Below are 23791 nucleotides of genomic sequence, written 5' to 3'. Positions count from 1 at the left end.
GTTCAGATGCAGGTGGATTGCAGGACCACAGCTTGGCAGTGGAGCAAGGGTTTCCTAAGGGCAGAGAGCAAGTCTGATTCACCTACATTGTCAGTGCCCACCACTGGACCTAGCATACAGCCATGCTTAATAAATGAGTGAACTAATGAATGAGGGAAGAAAGAAAATAGAAGAAAATTGCTTATATCAAGGGAACTGGAATTCTTAAATGCTATAAATTAGGGGAACCACTATGGCATCATTTGGTCCCAATTTAATCTATTCAGGACAGAAGTATTTCTTCCTTGCCTTCGAACCTCTGCCTACAAGGCTTCTCCTCCCCTGGCCCATTCTGCTGTCCTGGAACGTGGCCATAACTATGGTGCGTATCTGTCTACTGGCCCAGAGAAAGTAGGGGTGGCACGGGAGATGACGTCCTGAGAAGGGCTGTTCAGAGATGGGCAGCGCTCCCTGCCACGCCCCCGCCCCCACCCCCTCCCACCTACAGGCCTTGCTGGGAAAATGCCCATAGAACCCATTCTAAATAAGGTTGTCTATCCTACCTCTCAGAGCTTTAAGGATCCCTCCCAAGCGAAAGCTTTTGAGAAACTTCCACAGGACCTTTCTGCTCTGACCCCAACCGTAGATCCCCCCACCCCTGCCTCCTCTGCACTTGTAGCCCATGCACTTCTCCCCACCTCCACGCATGCCTCTCTCCAGCATCTCAGAAAGGCCGGAGTCTGAATTCCCCAGGCAGCTATTGTCCTGGCAGCACAGCCGCCACGCCAGCATCCCCACCCAGTCGGCCTGCCAGCCAGCCGGGTCCTCCCCGGCCTCACCAGCCCCCCTTCCCCGCCCCGCCCCGCCCCGCCCCGCTCCGCCCCAGGGAGGACCAGGCTGGCGGCTGGGAGTCTCCCTGCCTGCTCAGCCTCCCTCCTTCCCTCCCTCCCTCTCCCTCCCTGCCTCCCTCCCTCCTCCGCCCGCCCCTGAGGCAGGGACCGTGCAAATCGAGGAGAGGGGGGACGGACAGCCCAGATGGGGTCCAGCTTAGTGCCCTGGGCTCCCCGCCGATGCCTTATCCAGGCTGGGTGTCCCCAGCATCTTGGGACCTAAATTTGTGTAAGCTGGGGTGCTTCCCAGGCCTGGAGGGTCCCTCCGGCAGGCCCACGGTGCCCCTGTTTTGCATCAGGACCCCCCCCCTCGGATGCTCTGAGCCACCCTCCTCAACCCGGATCTAAAACCCGGGACACAGCTATCAGGCCAGCCTCTCTCTCCACCCCACCCCCTCTTTCTGGCGTCCATCCCCTCCCCAACTCCACCTCTGCTGCTGCCTCTGGCTGTGGACCTGCACCTCTTCCCCATCCCCGACAGGCCTGGGGATCGAGGTGAGCCTGGATGAGAGCTCCCACAACCTGGGGCTCTCCCAGGCCATGGCCCGAGTGCTCCCAGGGAGGAGCCCCAGACCCTGAGCATCTGCTGGAGGCTTGGCAGAGGCCCCGCGGGGACCGTGTCTTCTGAGGACAAAAGGCGGCGGCCAGCGGGCAGACAGGGAGGGGGAAGGGGGGACCGGCAGCCAGGTGGGCAGACGGGTAGCAGGGGCCAGTGCTGGCCCCCCTCCCAGCTTGGCGGTGGCGTGAAGATGGGGGTGGGAGTGTGTAGTTGGGGAAGCACCTGCCTGGACCCCCACCTGCCAGCTAGCTGGGCACCCCAAGGCTGTGTGCTGCCCACCTGGTGTTCCCCAACACCCCCAGCCCTGCCCAGTGCACTCCTTCAGTGCCTGCTTCCCCTGATGTCTGCGATTTAGACCAGCCCGGCTGTATCCACGGCAACAGAAGCAGGAATGTCACTGGCTGCCAGCTCATGGAGGGTCCCACAATGTGGCCTGGGCTGTGATTTATCCTGAGTGAGACAGCTTGAGCCCCCTCCCTCGATTCCAAGACAGCCCTGCTGAGAGAGCCAAGGTAAGTAGTCAGCGTCCCTCCACCGAGGATGGGGGGCTGGGACTTCTGTCTCCCCACACATATTCCAGAGTCTCCATCACTGCCATGCTCTCTGTCTCTCTCTGGTTCTGTTAGTCTCTCTCTCTTTCTACTCCATCACAAGGGCTACTTGGGCACTCAAGCCTGGAGAGTCCTCTAGCCATCCCCATCTTCCTCAATCCCAAATGTCCCGTGAGGAAGGGAACCACCACCTGTTTCCCCGTACAAGGTCTGTTTTTATCATTATGGTCGCATTTGAGCATGAGGTTGTGTTAATATTTCCTTGTGTGCTGTCTGTGGAAGGCATGCCTGGAGCCCGGCTGTGCTCCCCTCATGATGCCTGCACCCTGGGCAGGCTCAGCCTCCTGCAGCTGCCTCCTCTCCCTCTCCCTCCTCCTCCACTCTCCGACAGCTTCCTTGGCCAGCATGCAGGGTGTATGTGTGTCTGCCTGAGTGTGTGAGCTGGCAGGTGAGTAGACGTGACAGAGAAGCTGCTCCCAGCCCAGACCACCCCCCACTCCTTGTTTCCTTCTTTCCTTCCTTCCTTCTTTCCTTCCTTCCTTCCCCTGTCTCTGCCCACAAGTAGCACTGACTTTTGCTCACTCACCAGGGAAGATACTGCTGTGATTTCCAGCAAGGGGGAGGAAGCCACTGTAGGGCTAAAAGGAAGGTGAGGTGGGGGTGGGGAGCACTTCCAGGCCCTAGTCTGCTTGATGCCTTGGTGGAGGCAAGGACCATGCCACACAACATCCTGCAGGGGCCAGACACAACATGGTTGTCCCCACAGTGTGGGCCCCAGCCTTCATCCAAGGCTCTCAGTCTGTTTCGGACTCCCATGTTGTGTCTGGGATTCCCCAGATATTATGGCCTTGTGGTCCCTCTGTCTGAAGAAGCAGGAAAGCCTGGTATATGGAGAACATGGATTCTTTAGGGACACCTCCCTCAACTACTGGCTCTGCAACTTTAGTGAAAGTGTGCTACTTATTGAACCTTAGTTTTCTCATCTGTCAAAGAGACTGGTAACCCTTCCTTCATGGCTGTGTGTAGTGACTAAATGAGTTGGTGCATGTAAGTAAAGGATGTGTATAGAAGTGGCCCTGAAGCAATGTCAGCAAAGCTCATGGTCAATATTGTTGCTGATTGTTCATGATTAATATTGTCATTAATTATTTGGGGGAAGGACTGGCCCCTCTTCTCCAGGGTCTTGGCTGAGATCTGGGGAGGGCAGCAGGTAGGTAAATGGAGGAGGGGAAGGGGAGGCAGGAGCAACTCTGTGTTGTTACTCCTCATTTGTAAGGAGGAATAAGTGGTGGCTGTGGGCAGAGCCTCCTGCCCCCACCCTCCTCCAGGCTCCTTTCCTGCACTTTCCCCTGTCTGTGCACACACACACACAGAGGCTCTAGCCCCCGTGAGCTAGCAGAGGCCTGGCTTGCAGCCTGCAGCATTGCTGACTCTGGTGATATATGCATCTCCCTGTTGAGGGGAGACTTGGCAAGAGTTTGGCCTGTGGTCAGTGGTTGGCAGGGCGTGGGGACAGGGCTGAAGCTTCTGAGATCACAGGGCTTCGGGTGTGGCCCATGCAGCAGCCAGAGCTGTGGGGGACGGGTCCCAGGGAGTCACTAACATAGAGCCTAGGCTGGAGGGACAGTTGGGTCTGCTGGCTGGTTTCTGGGTGTGAGATGTGGTAGAACACTGAGTGAGGGGTCAGTGGCCGGAGGAGAGTCCTCAAGGCCAGGGGAGCATTAGAAAGAGGGGAAACACTGAGGCCCAGAAGACCTCCTCTGTGGGGGCAGGGAGGGGTGGGATATATAGAGTAGGCTTATGGAGTAGACTTTTCTGAAGAAGCATTAGGTGCAGAAGGGAGAGAACCCCACCTGTGGTCCAGAGGCATCTAGGCCTGAGCGTGGGTGTATATGTGCAACTGAAAACATATAGCTGTGTGTGTCTGTCTGTTCATGGGCACTATGAATGTGTATGAGTCTGTGTGTGTTAGCAGGTCACATGATGGTGTGAAAGTGTGTGGGTGTCTGGGTAGGATGGTGTGTGTACAAAGGAGTGGGTATGACTTTGCATGTCTGTGTGGGTGAGCAAATGGGCATGTTGGATCCTGAGCCTCAGTGAGGGTGTGTTTCTCTGAGCCAATAGGCCTGTTGAATGTCTGGCTAAATATATGTATGTGGTATACATTTGTCTTTGAGTGTACATGTCTGATTGTATGTGTATGAGTGTGAGGGTTTCAGAATGCCTGGGTGTACACGTCCTATTAGGTGATTGCCCAGATATATCTGATTGTGTATATTTGTGTATGCCCCTGTGTGCATATGAATACAAGTGCATCTAAATGGTGTGTTTGTAAGTGTAAGGGCATGTGTATGTGTGTATGGCCATGCATGTATGGGAGGGTAAGTGTGGATATACATGCTTCTGTGTGGGTGTGCCTGTCGTGTATATGTATGAGTAGGCCTGTGTGTGAATGTATTTGTGGATTCTCCAGCATTTTGAATTATGTCTACGTCTGTGTGTGCATGTTTGAATACATATTGTCTGTAGACAGACCCATGGGTCTACATCTGATTAGGGAAATGTTAGTGTAGATGGTCACACTAGTATAAGGATAACTAATTGTGTGGGTAGGGGAGAGTGTGTGAATGCACATGTTTTGTGCATGAAAGTATGCCTTGTGGTTTGCCTATGTGTGCACATTTGATTATATATATGGGTATGGCTGGGGGGCTGTACACCTTTAAATATATGCACAAAAAGCTGTGTGCATAGGTAAATGGCTGCATTCATGTATATGTCTAGTTGTGTTTCTGGGTACACTGTTGTACCTCTGAGCGTACATCTCTGAGCGTGGTGTGAGTGCATCTCTTAGTGTGAGTGTGCACTCACACTCACTCAGTGTGGTGTGTGCATGAGTAACTACAACTCATAATACTTGGATGCACCTGTCTCATTATGTATTTTGTTTGAATTTCTGAGTGAATGTGAACGTGTGTGTGGAAATGCCTGTGAGTGACTGAGTGAATGTGTGTGTATATGCTAGTATGTGTGAACATCTAGCTGTGTGTGCACTTGAGTGAACATGTCTGTATATTTACCTGTGTATTCACACACATCTAAGTGTATGTGTGTGTAAATATGCCTGGGTGTGTGTCTGTCTGAATGTACAGGTGGTGTCTGAACTGCACCAATTTGTATAGTTCTAATTATTTGCATATGTGTATTTGTATTTATCTACCATTGTTTGTTCTGGAGCATATGTTGTAGAACCGTGTAAGTGAATGTACATACACACCACTCTTGGCCTATAAGTGCGTTTGAGTGTGTGTGTGTGAGGTTGTCTTTGCATGTGTGTGTCTGTAATGAGTGTTAGCAATTCTTCTTGTGCAGATGTACAAGTGTGTGAGAATATGTGACTATTCTTCCATGTGTGCATGAGTCTTCTTTTGTTTGCATATTTTCTCATGGGTGTATGAACATGTGTCAACATAAATGGTGTGCGTAATTGTGTTTTGTAAGTACATTTGTGTCTCCATGTCTGATTCTGTGCATGCAGAAATGAATGAGGTACAAGCCTAAGTTCATGTGAATACGCTTATAGGTGTACATGCCCAGTTGTGTGTATAAGTCTATGTGTGTTAGAATGTCCATGTATGAGTACACCATCTAATTGACAAGCATGTGCACATCTGGGTGTTCATTTGTGTGAGTACATCCTGGTGTGAGTATGTGTGAATATGCTTATGTGGTCATGTCTGGGGCTGTATGTGTATACATTTGGGAGCTCACCTCTGTGTGTCATGTTTGTTCATTGTCTCACTGGGTGTGATACAGAGTCTGCCTGTCTGTGGACATATGTAAATATGCCTGTGTGTACGCCTGTGTTTGTGAGTGAAAGTATGTCCTTCATGGGCATTATGTCATGTGAGTATATGCTATGCATATATGTCTGTGTTTGAGAATAAATGGACGTGCATATGTGGGACCAAGTGCAGTGTGAGTGTGCACTGCTGTGGGTGTGCCTGTTGTAGGGATGAGTGTAGGTATTTGTGCATGTGCCTGTCTCATGGTATGTATGTGAGAGAGGGAGAAAGATTTGGCCTTGGGCTTGTGCAGATAGGCCTTATCATTGAGAGGGTGATAAGGGGGGGTACTTATGAGTCTGTGTGATGCTATGTGTACTCCAGCGTGTATTTATGTGCCTGTCTGAAAGTCAGGTACCCTGCTAGACTATGTCTGGCTCTAATTGTGTAGACATCCTAGATGATGGAAGCCAAAACACTTGAGCAATCCATGACCCCCTTCTGGGGTTTCTCTGGCCTTGACCATGTGCTGGGCTTCTGTGAGGGTCTCAGGAGAATTCCTGTCATCATTCACACTCAAGAAGTAAGAACCAAAAATGACTGATATCCTACTAGGGAAGGGGGCCTGTGACCTCTTTAGAAAAGGATTTCTTGAAACACAAAGACCTCATTTCCCATCCTCCCCCCACCATCAAAGGCCCAGGACAAAATGGCATTGTATGGTATCAAGGGTTGGTAAATGGTTTTCACACACAACACCCAAGTTGTGCTATCCAGGGAGAAATCTAGATCTAAATGTGTATGTATAAGTGAAAAGTGAAGGTATATTCAGGTAAAGTGGGGTGTGTGTGTGGAGTGGGTGCTATATTTGTTGAGAGAGAAAAAGAGAGAGAGAGAGAGAGAGAGAGAGAAGGGATCTGGGTTGTGTGTATGTAAGAGAGAGCCTGGGCGTATCTGGGTAGGGTTTGAGTGTGAGACATTTGGGTGTATTTGAGAGGGATGAGTGTGGATGTGGGTGTGTGTGAATGGTGCATTTGTGAGGCACTATGAGACCATTGGCCTATTTCGGTGGAGGATGGTATAAGTAACATTTTGGGTGTGGCTGTGTGGGAATATGTGTGAGGATATATATATTTGAGGGGTATGTAGGTATGCGTGTATCTGGATGGCGCAAGAGAGAGTCGGGGGTTATCTAGATGATGTATGTTTTACAGTGTGGACCTATCTATGTTACGTGTATAAGAGGGAGTGTGGGTATTTCTGGGTAGAGTGAGTGTATGAAGGAGTATGGTGTATTGGGGTGGGGGCATTCAAGTGTGGGTGTATCTGGATGGTGTGTAGGTGGGTGAGAGAACACGTGTATCTAGGCAATATAAGTGTGTGATGGAGTTTATCTAGATGGTGTGTGTGTCTGTGTGTGAGTGTGTGTAAGAGAGAGAATTTGGGCACATCTGGGTGAGGGTGGGGTATATGTGAGTGTGTATATAATTGGGAGTATCTGTGGATGCTGTGGGGGGTATATGTGAGTGAGGTGTGTGTGGTGTGTGAGAGAGCATGGGTATACCTGCATGGTGTGCGTGGAGTGTGGGTATTCTGGATGATGGTGATTAAGAGAGAGGGGGGAGCTGGATTGTGTGTATGTATAAGAGAGTGCGTAGGTGTTTCTGAGTGTGGTGGGAGTGTGAGAGCATGAATGTATCCAGTGGGAGAAGTGTGTAGGTGTATCTGGATGGGGTAGAAGTGTTTGGGTTTTATTGGGTCAGGGAGTGAATGTGAGTGTTTTGGTGTGTGGCTGGGTGTATCTGGATGATGTGTGAGAGAATGTGGTACATCTGGGCTGTTTGTGAGACAGTGTGTGGGTGTATTTTGGGTGGAGTGTGTTTGAATGTGAGTGCATCTGGATGGTGGGTGGGTGAGAGCACAGGTGTATTTGGGTGGTGGAGTATGTATTAAGGTATATCTGAATGGTGTGTTGTTAGAGCTTTGGGTGCATATCTGGGTATATATGTACTTGGGTATGTGTGTGAGTGTGTGTATAACTGGATGAGGTGTGAGAACGAGAGTTTGGGGGACATTACTGGGTGGGAAGTGTGAGTTTGGAATGTGGGGGCATCTGGGTGGTGTGGAGAGGATGAGAACATTGGATGTGTTTGGGCAGTGGAGTGTCTGGGGAAGTGCACCTGGATGGCATGTATGAAAGTTGGATTATCTGGATGGGATGTGTGTGTGTGAATTTGCAAGTGTATCTAGATGGTAGTGGAGTGTATCTAGATGATGCATATGGGTGTGAATGTATCTCAGTGGTCCACATGGGATGAATCTGGATGTTGTGTGTATGTATGAGAGTGTGGATGTATCTGGCTGGGGCTGTGTGAGTGGGCTCTGTGTGTGTGTGTATATGTGAGAGAGGCAGAGACAGAGAGACAAAGAAAGAACATGAGAAGTGTGGGCATATATGGATAGGATTTGTTTGTGAGTGGGTGTCTCTGGATTATGTGTATGTGGGTATCTGTTCATGTGGATGTATTTGAATTGGGTGAGTGTGAGTATCTGGGTGGGGTGTAAGTGTAGTGTGTTTGAATGGTGTGTGTGTCATTGTAGGCGTATCTTGATACCACATGTGAAAAAGACTGTAGGTTTGCCTGGGTTGGGTATGAGGGCTCTGGGTTGGGAGTGTGTGTGAGTTTGGGTGTTATCTGAATGTTGTATGTGAGAGTGTGGGTGTACTGAGTTGGAAGTTTGCTTAAAGTGTGGCTGTACCTGGGTGGAGTGCCTGTGAGTGTAGGTGTATTTGAGGTATGTGTGTATGAGGATGGGTGTGTTTAGATGGGATGTGTGTGAGAGAGTGTGTATCAGTATTGGGTGTGTGTGTGAGAGTGGGTGCATCTGAATAGTGTGTGTGAGAAAGAGAATGTGTACCCACCTGGGCTGGGGAGTGTGGGAGTGGGTATATCTAAGTAGGATGTGTGCGGTTCTCTCTGGATGGTGTATGGGAGGGAGATAGGGTATATCTGGGTGATGTGTGTGCATGTGAATATATGTGGGTAGTGTGTGTGAGAGCATTTGGGTATATCTGGTTGGGGAGAGTATCTGAGAATGTGGGTGCATCTGTATGTGAGTGTGGATTTATTTAGATGGTGTGTAGGTGGTATATGTGGGTGTTTTGTGTGTTTAGTAGTGTGGGTGTGTATTGGTGGGGTGCATGATTGTGGGTGTGTGTATGAATGTGTATATCTTTCCTGGGGCAAGATATACCTCTGCTGGAGTGTCTGTAAATGTGAGCATGTCCATGTTTGTGTATGTGTATGTGTGTAACTGTTTGTACCTGAGCCTGTCAGTACATGGCTTGTGTGTGCATGTGCTTGTGCTAAAGTAGTGTGTATCTGTATATGTGTATGAGGTGAGTGTGTTTCTACATGTGAGTAAGTTGGATCTGTAAGGTCTTGAGCCAGGCTCTGGGTTTACATGCCTTTATTAGCTGTGTGGCTTTGGACAAGTCACCTAACCTCAACTAAGCCCTAGTTTCTTATTTGTAAAGTAGGGGTAATAATACTACCTATCTCATAGAGTGAGAATTGGATGAGTTAATATTCAAAAAGTGCTTTGGACTGTGCCTGGTACATATTGAGTCCTCTGTGCCACATAAGGAGTTACCCAGTACTATAATTGTCACATACGCCTATGTGTAAGTGACAGTATGTGTCTATCTGCAAGTGTGAACGGGGTAGTTTCTATGTGTGTATTTGCCACATTATCAGTATCCACATGTATGTGTGAGAGAATGAGCAGATTGTGGGTGTATGTGAGGGTGTGTTTATACATAAAAGTGGGTTTGTACTTATATGTGTCCCAGTGTGTATATAAAACCATGGGTGTATGACGATGGAAGTGTGGGTCTAGGAGGTTGATGGAAGAGGTTTGGCCCTGTGTGTATGCTTCCCAGCATACACACATCTGAGTGTATGAGTGCATATACCTGTATCTGTGGTAGTGCGCAGTGCGTTTTTATCTGAATATGTAAACGGGTTTATAGTGGTCAGGATGTAAATGTGTGCATGTTGTGAGTGTCTGTAAATGTAAGAAGGTTGGTGTTCAGGTTTATATGTGATGATGTAGGTGGATGCGTGTGTGTGTAGAGGATTTAGGCCTATATGGCCATGTACTAGGATGTGTATATCTGTGTCATGTGAATGTATGTGTAGGTGTGAATGAGTGTGTCTGTCTGTGTTTATAAGCAGCAGTAGCTATATGGGTGTGTATGTGTGAGCCTGCATTGCTTCACCTGCCTGCCTGCCTCTGTGTGTAGCCTGAGCCATGCCTGCCTCAGTGAGCCTGAGCCATGTGTCTGTATGGGCGAGCAAGTCTGTACTGTGTGTATATGTATGTGTGCCAGGGCAGGGTACATATAAGATGGTAGGTTTTAATCTCTTAGTGTAAGAACCTGGGGTGGGGAAGGGCCTGGATCTGTAGGATGTGAGCTGCACTTGCCCTGTGACTGAATGTCAAGTTCTTACATCTGTGCATACATGACTGTGTCTGAAAGCATATAGGTCCATACGATTTGGTCTGTAGGTGCATGTGTGTGCACGTGCCCATGTGAATGGCAAATGTATCGGTGCCTAGGCCTGTATTTCTATAGAAGTGTGGTTATATGTGTGTGTGTGTGTGTTATATAAATCTTTGCATGATTTGCTGGTAAGTGGGCACCTACACACATGCCTCTTTCTGTGTAGAGGAGGAGGTGTGTGTGTGAGCATCTGACTGCACCTATCAGCTGGGGTAAGTCTGGATGTGTGTGTAAATTTGAATCTCCATGTACACCTATGCCTGTGTGCTGTGTATCTGTTCATGTGTGCAAGTGTCCACGCAATACGACTAGCTGTGAATGTGTCAGGCACACAGAGAAGGTGAAATATTTGTATGGCACACTGTAGTAAACTTAAGAGGATGTAGGGCTACTGGGGTTTGGTGAAAAGAAATTCCTTACATTTTCTTTATATTATAAAAATTGTGGTAAGAAAAATTAAAATGCCAAGTTTTAGGAGAGTTATTTAATATTGAATTTGTATGCAACTTTCAAATGAAATCTTTTCCAAATATTTTCATAGTACACTTGAGCTCACTTCTGTAAACATAACTTTTTAATTCACTCGTGCAAATCTGTAGTGGTCAACATTCGTGCCCACTTCTTCTGCATCTTTGGTCATGACTGTCTTGGTTTATTTTATGGTCATTTTCATCATGATTTGGTAAATCACTTGGTGCCGAGCGTAGATCCCTTATGCCAAGTTGTTGTGTTTCTTGGTAAAAACCCAAACAGAACAAATGAAGCAAATAACCATTGGTACTTTTGACACGGATATAAACTTCTATTGTAGCCTGCCTCTTCTTGATCTTGGAAGGCATGTTGTTGAAGGTAAGACCCATTCCATGGAGGTTGTTTAGGCATAGTTTGCCCTAATGTTCTCATAATTAGCTTGAATGTATGAATGTAGCAGCATGGTTGTGCAGGTCAGCAAAACTCACCTCAAAAGCATGAGCTTTGGGGTCATCAGGTATCATTTTGGTTTCTCTGAAGCATCAGGTGCAGTTTCTTGTGTTGAATATGGCTGGTGCTTTCACACCATACCAACCTTTCTTAACAAATGGAACAACTGCTTGTTCGTGCCTCCCTTTTTCACCTCCCTTTTATAACTTGTTCTTGCTATGCCCAGGCAGAGACCCAGCTTTTATGCTCAGAATAGCTACATACTCTCTTCTGTCTCTTGGTAGTCACCATCAACAGGAAACCATTTGCCTAAGTGGCAGCAAATGGTCAAAGGGTATTTTTTAATTTATTAAAACTCTTTTCTCATCAATAATCTATAATTCTTAGTCTTTGAATTTCGTACTTCAAAGGTGAGATCCTTCTTTAAATCTAACACCTCTTTCTTTTCTTTCAGTCAAATGTGATCTTGAAATTTCTTGTAACAAATGCTCATGAATTTTGGATCCAACAGAAAATTTTCATTTTGAGTATTTAAAAATAATGATGAAGTTTTCCCCTAAGTAGACCTTGTTCTATTCATCCTAGTAAATCTTCTTTAGTATTTAACTTATAATGCTAACTAAACATCACCCAAGGAACCGTACTTGACCTGATTTCTTCTAAGTTGAAGTTTGGCTTCAAATCCATAAACCTTGTTGGTATACTTTCATGTATCTTTGAGTGTCGAAAATTTTTGATGTAGTTTTATTCATGTGCTCAAAGAGCCATGTGTTGAAGCCAGTAAGCATCAAATCTGCAAAGTGAGAGTCATTCACAGAGGAATGCTGAAATTTTTCTTTTAGCTCATAAATCCATTATAAACTCTACACACTTAGGCTTAAAACAATAGAGAAGGGTGTACTGATTCCAGTGCTTCACAGAAAGCTGACAAGTGGGTGGGTAGTGCCTTGGATCTAATTAAATTCACCTGGCATCATTTACTGTGGAAGTTAGACCTTCAGGCAAACTTTTATAGGTTAAGGCTCCTCAGTGGATGACTCTCAGCATTTTCAGAACAAATTCCAGCTGTAAACTTCCTGCCATCACAACAGCAGCGTCAGTCCACAGATTTATGCAGAGTTTCCACAATATTTCAAAATATTTATGTATCACTTTGAGTATTTCAACCTTAGTTTATTTTGGTGCTTCTGGCATTTCTCTTCAGGCTTTCTGACTAGTACTATAAACCAAGCACAGTTAATCAACATCCTGAGATACATCAATAGAAAATGAAAACTCCTTTGATTCAGCAATCTTCTGGGTTAGTGTTATCTCGATGTCCTTTGACCTGTCACCAGTGTATCTCCTAACAGAAATAATTGAAAGTGGCCCCTGTCCTATTTCTTCTACCTTGTTGGTCTCAAATACAGTGTGGACATTTTCCTGGCAGACTGCTAACATATGAGATTCTACTGGGCGGGCATCTTAGCTTTACTTGTTAATTGTATAACCCTGTTACTGGCTGGTTGAACTCCATCTAAGAATGTTCTAACTCATCTCAAAAAAGAGCCCAGTTTCTTAATTTGTTCTTCCAGATGCTTCAAAAAGTCCAAATCTTTCTCTGTGTGATAGAGTGTTTTGTGGTCAGTTGACCAACATAGCCTACTGCGAAGGTTTCTGTTGATAACTTTTCCACACAAATTGGACATTTAGGTTGAGGAAAAGAGGGCTAACTGGGCAGCTGAACTCAAATTTGAGACAATCCTCATTAAATTGCTTAAATTAGGAACATCCTGGATTATTTTGGAGGGGAGACTACTGTGTTTGTCTTATGAGTCTCTTGATTTTCCAGCTTTAATCAAAAAGTCCAATTTGATGGGGAAAGAAATATCTTAAGAATTAAATCTACGTGAATATAAAGTATTGAAGGGGTCAGCAGACTGACCCTTTGTGTGACCCTTTGTGACTTCTGAAAACTGATTTTTTCCAAAAATCAAGTTTTAGGTCTTCTGCATTTTTAAGCAGCACTCTGAGACAAACCCAGAAAGGCCTAGAGTTCCCTTTAATGAATCAATTCAATTCAACTATAGTCAGGCTGCACTCATTTACTGACAAATATTTTACCTAAAAACAAAAGATAATAATTAATTATGAAATTAATTATGAAATGTTCTAGAAGAAAACTTTTTTAATAAAGAAGCAACAATCAAGGAAATTAACAAAATTGTTATATTCTCTTTAGGAACACCTAATTCTATATAATAGTAATAACTGCTACAATCATACAGCCCTTCTATTTTCATAGAAAAAATTGTGGAAAAATAAGAATGAGATCAAATTAAAAGAAAAACAAACATTGTACATATATGGGCAAAGCCAAAAAACCTCACTGATGATGAACAACCAGTGGCAACCAAAGTAATAAATCTGACTATCTGGGATGTTTCGACAGGAAGCAATCCAGACATTTACAACCTCCCTTCTCACATGGTCCTCTCAAGCCCCCTCTTGCTCCAGCCCCAGACAGCTCTGCCAATGTTTCCACCTGTGCGTTCTGGAGTTGGCTGCTCTGTGCACTTGCACGGGTTTGTCTCTGGGTGTATACCTGTTGCAGGCTGTATATGTCAAGTAAGTATCTGGTTTGTGAGCAAGTTTGTGTGTGTATAGACGTCTGTGTGTGAGAGTGTATCTGTATACACTATATCTGGCTTTTTTCTTTGTGTTTGCTTGTGCTTGCATATTTCTAAGGGGTGTGTGTGTGTGTCTGTGTTGGAGCTGGTCTACTTCTCTGCATGAGTGAGCGTGTACATGTATGGGCATCTGTGTATACCTGTGCTAGAGTGTACACATCTGTGTTGGTGAGTGTGCCTAATCTATGTGAGAGGTTTCGGATCAGTTGGTCTCTGTATGTTAGAGTGTGTTAGAGTATGTACATGTGTGATATGTGAGCAGTTTTTTACTTGTCTGTTTTTTCTGTGGGTATCTGAGGGGCAGTCTGTATATACATATGTGTGGCAGGGTTCAAGTGCATGTGAGCATGCTGGCATATGTAAGTGACTGAGTGTTAACATGTGTAACCATGTTTGTATATGTGATGACATAGGTATGCCACTGTTTTCTTGCAACTGTGTTGCAAGAGTTTAAATACGTGAGAGGATTTGAATCATCAGGTACACTGGGACAAAGGGTATATATGAGTCTACATGTGAGTGACAATGAGTAGGTTTGTGTGTGTGTATCTGTCACAATTTGAAAGTTTGTGTGTATGTTAAGGGAGTTATAATTGTGGGTTTGTGGGCCACTGCACGTGTGTGTGTGTCTGAGTGTGTCTGCATATTAGCAATTCTCAGCTCTCTCATACCCAACACCCTCTTTTATGTAACATATTTTGTAACACCCCTTTACTATTTGGACATGAAGTTCTTAGATAATACAATCTCTCTGCATATATAATTTCAAAAGAAAATTCATATAGTATGTTATACAATAGCCACATTATATTAACTCTAATATAAATAAATAAGAAATAAAAGTGACTTATAAGAAAATAATTTGCATTTCAATATGGAAATGCTTGGGCATGACACTCCCCAGGAGATTCAGTGAATTAGAAGCTTGTAACATCTTATGATGAGTAAACGTGGATTTAGGAGAAGGGGAAAAATCAGAAGCTGCCCCTTGTACGAAGTGCAGGCAAATGACAGGCAAAGGCCTAGGGGTGAGAGTTTCTGAAATACTGAACAGCTCAAGGAAAGTGCTCTACAAAACAAAGTACAGTCTCTAGACTTACATGGCAGCCACATTCCTGGATAATTCAGGGTATATTAAATCAAAGGAACAACTGTGTTTAACTGTGAAATAGAGTTAGATTCTAGGTTCAGTTCATTCCAAGTCCAAAATCCTATGGGTTGAGGGACATATGTTGGCTGTGTGGGACTGCCCCGCAGGTCACTGAATGGCCAGCATCCTCGCCCAGGACCCCAAATGTTAGAAGGACACACCCAGCACTGTGGCAACCAAAAATGCTCCTATAAATTTCCAAAATGTCCCCTAGGGGGCAGTAATGCCTTTGTTGAGGACAAAGCACTGGTGTTTAAGCAGGGTACACTGTGCCTGTGTGAATGAGGACGCATACACGATATACCGTGTGTGTGTGTGTGTGTGTGTATGAGTGCCGTGTGTGCACACCAGTGCCCCTGTGTGTGAGCTGGTTGCTGTCTATGGGTCTCTATAGGAGTAGCCTATGTGTTTGTGAGTGTGTGTGTAGGTGCCTGTGTATCTCTAAGGGCATCTGAGCACGAGCAGGTGTGTACATGTTATGTGTATGCACATGCACTCTTAGTTTTGGATGGTCCCAGGCTGTGGCTGCCAGTCTATGCTTAGAAGAACACTCTCCTCACTTTTTATATAATCACCCCAGCTTTCCAGGCAACACCAGAGTTTTGTTTGTTTGCTTCTATTATTTTATGGGTTTTTGTTTTGTTTGTTTTGTTTTAGTGTTTGTTTTTGTTTTCACTGGGACTTGGCTACACATTATCCACCTTCTTGGTCTTAGTGTGTCTCTCTGTGTCTCCCTCTCTGTCTCCATCTTTATTTCTGCCTCTCTCTGTCTCTGTCTCTGCCTCTGTGTCCGTCCCCTCTTTATCTGTCTCTCATTCCCCGTCCCTGTCTATTTCTCTATATCTTTCTCTCTTTATTTCCTAGCATTATCCCTTTCCTTCTATCTCTCTGTCTCTGTCTCCCTCCCTCCTTCCCTCTCTCCCTCTGTCTCTATTTTTTCTGTCTCTATTTTTTCTCTCTATTTTTCCCCTTTCTGTCTCTATTTCTCTCCCTTGTCTGTCTCTTGCACTTTCTCTGTTTCTGTGTGTGTGTCTCTCTCTTTTTTCTCACTTTATCTCTTCTTCCTCTTTCTGTCTCTATTTCTATCTCCTCTTCTCTGTGTAAGGCTCTCTCCTTTCTCTGTGTATTTGTCCCACCCCTTCCCTCCCTCCCTCCTATGTCTCCATCTGTCTGTCTGTCTGTCTGTCTGTCTCTCTCTGCACCTCTCTCCTTCTTTGTCACTCATGTGTCTCTCTGACTCTGTCTTACATTCAGTCTCTGTCTCTATCACTGCCTCCCTGCCTCTCCTGAAGGCTAAGAAGTGCGTGTGTGTATGTGTGTGTGTGTGTGTGTGTGCATATTTACACACACCCAGCTATCGGCTGGTCCACAGTTGTGTGGGAGCTATGAGGCCTTGAGGGGCCGAAGGGGCCCACCAACTCCGCTTCTCTCAAGCCCCTGCCCTAGCACCTTCTCTTGGCCCACTGGCACCAGCTCTGAGACTTTGGGGTACCATCAAAGTCTGGCCCCAGATGGCTGTGGCAGGCCATGTTGGGTTGAACTGGGAAACAGTGCAGAGGGGAGCCGTTTTCCAGGGAGGGAGGAGGTAGAAAGACATCCACTCAAGCCCCACTTCCCCCAACTTCAAGCCCATCCCAGTCCCAGCAGGAGTTCTGAGCTTCTCCAGCTTCTGCCTTGCTGCCTCTCCTCAGGGAACTGCCCTGCTACCTTGTCACACCCCACACCCAGCCCGCACACACTAGGAGCTCTCCTGCTTCCCCCCAGGTTTTGCCTGTGCTATCCCATTCACTCACTGCCCAGACAGCTCTCTCAGCAAATCCCACCTGGAAGCCTCCAGGCAGCCCTCCCTGAGCCACCAGCCCCTCTAGTCCCTCAACCAATTGATTTGACAGCTTTTGACTGAGGGCCTACCATGGGCTGTGCACTGCTCTTCTAGAGGAGAGTGTGTGAGTCGATAATCCCTACCCTTGTGGAGCTTTCCTTCTAATAGGGAGAGGCAGGCAATAAACCAAAAATTTAAAGTAAATATTTTATAATAACTATAAATGGAGTATAACCTTTAAAATTATGAATCACTGTGTTGTCCATCTGTAACTTATATAATACCATACATGAACTATATATCAATATTAATTAATTAATTAAAACAACTATTTTAAAAGTAAATTATATAGTACATTAGAAGAGAGAAATTCTAGGAAGAGAAGCAAAGCAGGGCAAGAGGCACGGGGGTGCTGTTATTCCTTACCTGGATTACTGCAAGAGCCTCCTAAGTAGTCTCCCTACTTCCACCTTTGCCTCACATGATCTGTGCTCCTCACCGCAGCAAGCAGGATCCCATTCAATCCTGAGTCATATCACATCTCGCCTCTGTTCAAAACCGTCCCACAGCTCCCATCTCACTCAGAGTAAAAGTCACAGTCCTCACCATGGCCTATGTGATCTGGCCTCACCACCTTTCTGACCTCACCTCTTACCACTTTCCCCTCACTCACTGTGTTCCACCCTCTTCCTTGCTCTTCCTCAAATGTACCACATGCAGTCTCACCTCAGGGCCTTTTCTCTAGCTGTTCCCTCTGCCTGGACTTCTCTTCCCCCAGATGACCACATGGCTCACTCTCTCACCTCCTTCATGTCTTTGCTCAGATGACACCTCCTCCATGAAGCCTTCCCTGTCCACCTCATCTAAAACTGCACTTCTCCCACCCTTAGCACTTCCTATCCCCCTTCCATCCTTTATTTTTATTTTTAGGAACCTATCATCATTTGACCTAGTATACTTCACCTATGTATCTTCTTTATTGTCTAGAATATCAGCTTCACAAGGGCAGGGATCTTTGTCAGTTTATTTCACAGCTGTATCACCAGTGCCTGGCATGCAGTATATGCTCAATAAATAGTTTTTCAACAAATGAATACACACAAGCATACCTAAGTCTTTATATTCACATATACTCTCCACCTCACTTAAAGTAAAAACCCAAGTCCTTGTCATGGCCCACAGCCCTGCACGATCTGGCCCCAGACCCCTCTGTGAATTCACCTTCCACTGTCTCTCTTGCCACCCTGTTCCAGCCACACTGGTCTTCCCATTGTTCCACGAGCATGCTAAGCACATGCTTGGTTATGAATAAAGAAACCTATTTAATGAGTGGCTACCAGCATTAACCAAAAAATCTGTGAAACAGAATAGAAACTAGGTACATTATACATAGGATCTGTACTGTTTTGTGAAACTTTTGGTTCAGCTCTATGTACACATGCTTGTATGTGTACCAGGCTGTGATGTAAAATGTATTTCTTACTATGGGTGGCAGTTTAAAAAGTTTGAAGAACACAAACTTTGGGCTTTGCAAAGGGAGAGAAGAGCTGCATCAACATCCCCATCCCACAGACCCACCAGTGGAGGAAACAGATAACCGAGGACATCCAGAGAGACGAAGCACCTCCTCACCCAGCAAGGAGGGAGAAGGAGCAGCAGTGGGCCAGAGGCAGGGCCTGACACCAGCCGGGGAATAAGTGGGGAGGCCACCTAGACATACTAACACTGCCCTTTCTGTTTCTTCCTCACTTTTCCTTTCCACCTGTTTCTCACTGTCTCTTTTTCTTGTGTTTCTCTCCCTCCCTCCCTACGCCCTCCTTCTTTCCCCCACTTCCTGTCTCTCTGGTTCTGTCTCTCTCCCAGTCTCTTCTCACTCTTTCTCATCCCCTCCATTTCTGTCTCAATTTGTGTCCATTTTCTATCTCTTTGTTCTCTCCTTTCTCACTCTCTCTGTGCCCCTGTGTGTGTTTTCTCTCTGTCTCTTTCCTGCCCTCATATCTCTGTCTCTCTGTGTCTGTGTCCTCATTTGCAGGTGCAGCCCAGCAGGACAACTGATGGAGTCCCCCGGGGCCCATCGAGCACCGGACTGGCTGACCCCATAGGGTTGGGAGCAGCCCCTGCCCCTCAGTATGGCCAACACCACTGGAGAGCCCGAGGAGGTGAGCGGCGCACTGTCTCCACCATCAGCATCGGCTTACGTGAAGCTGGTGCTGCTGGGACTGATCATGTGCGTGAGCCTGGCGGGCAATGCCATCTTGTCCCTGCTGGTGCTCAAGGAGCGTGCCCTGCACAAGGCTCCTTACTACTTTCTGTTGGACCTGTGCCTGGCTGATGGCATACGCTCTGCCGTCTGCTTCCCCTTTGTGCTGGCTTCTGTGCGCCACGGCTCCTCATGGACCTTCAGTGCGCTCAGCTGCAAGATTGTGGCCTTTATGGCTGTGCTCTTTTGCTTCCATGCGGCCTTCATGCTGTTCTGCATCAGCGTCACACGCTACATGGCCATCGCCCACCACCGCTTCTACGCCAAGCGCATGACACTCTGGACATGCACAGCTGTCATCTGCATGGCCTGGACCCTGTCTGTGGCCATGGCCTTCCCACCTGTCTTCGACGTGGGCACCTACAAGTTCATCCGTGAGGAGGACCAGTGCATCTTTGAGCATCGCTACTTCAAGGCCAATGACACGCTGGGCTTCATGCTTATGTTGGCTGTGCTCATGGCAGCCACACATGCTGTCTATGGCAAGCTGCTCCTCTTCGAGTATCGTCACCGCAAGATGAAGCCCGTGCAGATGGTGCCAGCCATCAGCCAGAACTGGACATTCCATGGTCCTGGGGCCACCGGCCAGGCTGCTGCCAACTGGATCGCTGGCTTTGGCCGTGGGCCCATGCCACCAACCCTGCTGGGTATCCGGCAGAATGGGCATGCAGCCAGCCGGCGGCTGCTGGGCATGGACGAGGTCAAGGGTGAAAAGCAGCTGGGCCGTATGTTCTACGCAATCACACTGCTCTTCCTGCTACTCTGGTCACCCTACATTGTGGCCTGCTACTGGCGAGTGTTTGTGAAAGCCTGTGCCGTGCCCCACCGTTACCTGGCCACCGCTGTTTGGATGAGCTTCGCCCAGGCTGCCGTCAACCCGATCGTCTGCTTCCTGCTCAACAAGGACCTCAAGAAGTGCCTGAGGACTCATGCCCCCTGCTGGGGCACAGGAGATGCCCCGGCGCCTAGAGAACCCTACTGTGTCATGTGAAGCAGGCTGGTAGGCAGACAGGCAGGGAGAAAGTCAGGGCCACCATGATGGGGCCAACAGAAGGGGAGAGGTGGGGCTCCATAACAGGAGCCTTTCTTTCTGAGCTCCAGCCCCAGCCCCTCGAACCACCTGGAATCTAGGTACCTTTGTCAGCACCTCCCCAGGGTTGGGGACTGGGTGGGGGACTAGGAAAGAGGCATTTCTAGTTCTGTGGGGCCCGTCTCCGCCACCTCCTTCTCCACTTCTACAATCTCTCTCTCTCTCTCTCTCTCTCTCACTCTCTCTCTCTCTCTCTCTCTCTCTCTCTCTCTCTCTCTCTCTCACACACACACACACACACACACAGAAGTGACAATTCAGAAAAAAAACTGAAAATGCAGGTTTTTCTACTCACAGCTGAGGAGACAGGCTTTCTTGCTTTAATGTCTCTCCTCTGACATTGTCCAGAAGGGGGAAATTTGTCCTGTAAAATAGACTTCCAGAGTCCTTATTGTCCCCTCTGCTCCCACGTACCCTCCCCTTCCAAGTCCTTTAGCAAGGCCTGGATGTTTAGAGAGAAATTGATCTGCTGACAAGAGGGACCGAAGGGGCTGCTGGGTTCCCAGGGAGCAAGGAATGTTTAATTGCTATGTTGTGTGCAATGTTGTTTTAGGCTAACCCTGGTCCCAAGCCCGGTCTTTTCTCCATCCCCGCCATGTCCAGACCTCCCAAGTGTTTCTTGAGCATCTGTTTGAGAAGCCAGGAGGGGAGGGAGAAGGGCTTCTGGGATGGGCCCAGGTTAGGTGAAGAGCAGGATGTGAGTACACGCCTTGAGCTGAAGAGACCCCAGCTTGGCTGCATTCTCTCAAGCTGCCAACTGGATCCCCGTGCCCCAACTCTTCTTCTTGAGGATGGAAATCCACTCCAACCCCACCGGGGTTGATGTGGGTGCCATACAGGCAGGAGCAACCCCCCACCCCATGGAAGTGTAGGGAGAAAGTCAAACTCTCCAGAATGGCTGGATCCCAAAGGCTGGGGTCAGAGTGGAATGCAACCCCAGAATTGTCTCCTGAGTTCATGATACTCTCCTGAAGATGAAAATTCTTTGAGGGACTTGGTAAGTCATAGTGGTATAAACTCCAGGGCACTGTGGACTTGAGTCCATTCCTCTCTGACCTCTTTTTGTCCCCCTCAAGCCTCAGGAGCCTCAAGCCCCTCTGTGGTAACCCTTGGCCTTCTGGGCCCTCAGCCCCCAACTTCCTTGCACTGAACAACCCTTCCCCTCTTCCTCCCTCCACCATTACTTCCACCCCAAGTGGAGCAGACTGCAGCCAGAATCCCCAGGTGGGAGATCCCAAGCCTCCTTCCCAGGGCAGAGTCCACTCTGGGCTCCCATCAAGTCTCATGGACTGGTGAGCCAAACTGGCATTCTTTGCCTGGTCTTGCCCAAGTTCTCTGTCCCCCTCTCATCTCCTGGAAGAGCAGGAGATCTGTATTTATCCACCTCCTTTCCCTTCCCTACAGAAGCCCTTGTCCTACACTCCCTCCCTACTCCAAGACAGCTCCAGAACTGGGCAAACCTTGACCCAAGAGGGATGGAGAAGGCACTCTAGGCAGGAGAGACACTAATGAGCCTGGCTATGGAGTGGCCTTGGAAAGGCAGGCCAGAGTGGCTGAGAGGCTGGGGGTGGGGGGTACCTGTTCTCTCAGTGATAGTGATGGGGGTGCCTTTCAGGGGGTGGGTTGGGGCACCACAGGGGTGGGGGTGGATAGGGTACATTCAGGAGGATTTGCCTCCATTTCCTTTTTCTAACTGCGTGGATTCACCATTGGATTTTGTAAATGGAAAACAAATGAACAATGCTATATTGGATGTTTTCTCTTTGTGTGTGTGTGTGTGTGTGTGTGTGTGTGTGTGTGTGTGTGTGTGTGTGTGTGTGTGTGTGTGTGTGTGTCCTGTCTGTGTGACTACATGTGGGGAGGTATGGTCAAGTGAGACAGTGTATCTGCGTGACTTTGTTGGGGGGCACTCCTGCCTGGGGCACACATGTGACCAAATGCCTGTATGTGGAGACATATACAGTGCACACATGTACACATATGCACCTAATTGAGAGGGGACAAAATAGAGTATGTGCCTGCAGCAAGAAGTAGAGTGGTCGGAGAGATGGAACTTGAAAACGGTACGTATGTATGTAGCAAGAGGGTAGACTCCCATCTCATAAGATCTTCCTCCCTTGGCCCAGGCTCTGAACATGGGCGACAGGATACTTGAGTACCCCATCTCTTTCCAAACCCTGGAGCCCCCAGGTACCACTCCCAACTCCTGTATCAGTCTCCTCTCAAAAAGCCAGATAAGGTGTTCCTGAAAGTGGACCACCATGGAGAATGTTGACTGGGAATTGGGGATCAAACTTGAGGGGAACTATTGGGGTTAGGTAATGCCCGCCCCCCAACACACAAAATAATGGCTTCTGGAGGGACTGCTCAGTCTGGGATAGGAGCCCTTCGGAAGGGTCCACTGTATACAGCTCGGATTTTGGTAAGCTTTGATTAAATTCAGAGGGAGGGATGTCACAGGGGAAAAAAAAAAAGCCTGGGAGTCTCCCCAGCCAGCCTGTTCCCTGGGCATTCAATTACTTTACTCTCTCAGATGCACAGAATTGAGTTGACCATACTCCTCAGTTCTTGGCACACTGTATCATCATTGGTTCATATGAGGCCCTTATATTTTTTATTTCGTTTTGTTTTGTCCCCTTCATCACCCATCCCTGATCCCATGTCCCCTTCCACATAGGCACCCACTCTCGTGTATTTAACGTACCGTCCTTCCAATCCACCGTTCATGTGTTTATTTACATATATGTGTATCTGTGAAAATGTATGGTATTGTTATGTGTTTTAATTTACATAAACAGTATTGTACTATAAATCTTGTTCTGTTTCTTTCTTCACTCAACATTCTGTTTTTGAGAGATCCAGCCATGTTGCCGTATGTAGACCTAATTCATTCTATAACATGGTCCATCTTATACATGTATCACATTTTTCTTATTCATTCCCCTGGGTGATGGGTCTCTAGGTTGCCTCCAATCCTCTGCTACCACAAGCCTGCAATGGGCAGTTTCCTACATGTCTTTTTAGGGACTCCTTATTTAGAGGAGAGGAAACAAGCTCAGAGAGAGGCAGTGATTTGGTTAGGGTTTAAGTGAGGAGCAGATCCTTGACGCGAATCCCACACCTAAGCCAGAACCCCACCACCATGCCTCACGAGAGACCATCCAGCTGGCTCCCCAAAATCTAAAATAGAATTTAAAACAGCATACACTGAGGAAATGGAAAGGATGGGAAGGAGAAGTATGGAGTCGATGAACACATAGAAAGTCCTAGAAAGATCTAGCAGATGAACTGAATCACATTTTCATGACGCAGAGGAAGTTACTTTTTTTGGTGCGATTATTATTGCTAGAGCTATTTTGCAGAAATGGGAAACGCCACGTCAAAACCTGGCCCCAAACAAAAGACCCTCGATTTCTAAACCCCAGGCTCCTTGAGTGCCCCCTGAGCCGCGAGGAGCCGCCTCCGAGTTCGCCGCCGCAGGGGCGAAAGCCAGGGCTGGGGCAGGGGCAGATTTAAGAAGTGCGTAGTTGCTGACGGGGAGGGGAGAG

At 47.4% G+C, this 23791-nt stretch overlaps 1 protein-coding gene across 2 annotated transcripts; it reads left to right on the top strand.

The window, feature by feature from the left end:
* Positions 1 to 1238: 1238 nt before the first annotated feature.
* GPR173 (G protein-coupled receptor 173) lies at positions 1239 to 21840 on the top strand. Of its 2 annotated transcripts, XM_030851003.2 has the most exons (3): positions 1244 to 1364; positions 1784 to 1940; positions 18926 to 21840. In XM_030851003.2, exon 3 carries the CDS (start codon positions 19023 to 19025, stop codon positions 20142 to 20144), a length of 1122 nt encoding a protein of 373 aa, XP_030706863.1. In that variant the 5' UTR covers positions 1244 to 1364; positions 1784 to 1940; positions 18926 to 19022; the 3' UTR covers positions 20145 to 21840. The 2 variants fall into 2 exon arrangements, with proteins under 2 accessions (XP_060148198.1, XP_030706863.1); XM_060292215.1 differs by having other exon boundaries at positions 1239 to 1940; positions 18757 to 21840.
* Positions 21841 to 23791: the final 1951 nt, after the last annotated feature.

This window comes from Globicephala melas, chromosome X (assembly GCF_963455315.2).
Source record: "Globicephala melas chromosome X, mGloMel1.2, whole genome shotgun sequence".
Lineage (NCBI taxonomy): Eukaryota > Metazoa > Chordata > Mammalia > Artiodactyla > Delphinidae > Globicephala > Globicephala melas.
The sequence above is the reverse complement of the archived record's forward strand: the minus strand, read 5'-3'. Positions and strand labels throughout refer to the sequence as shown.

Bases quoted from the DNA above. Each gene is read 5' to 3' on its own strand.
- GPR173 (XM_060292215.1), top strand. From the start codon at position 19,023: ATGGCCAACACCACTGGAGAGCCCGAGGAGGTGAGCGGCGCACTGTCT.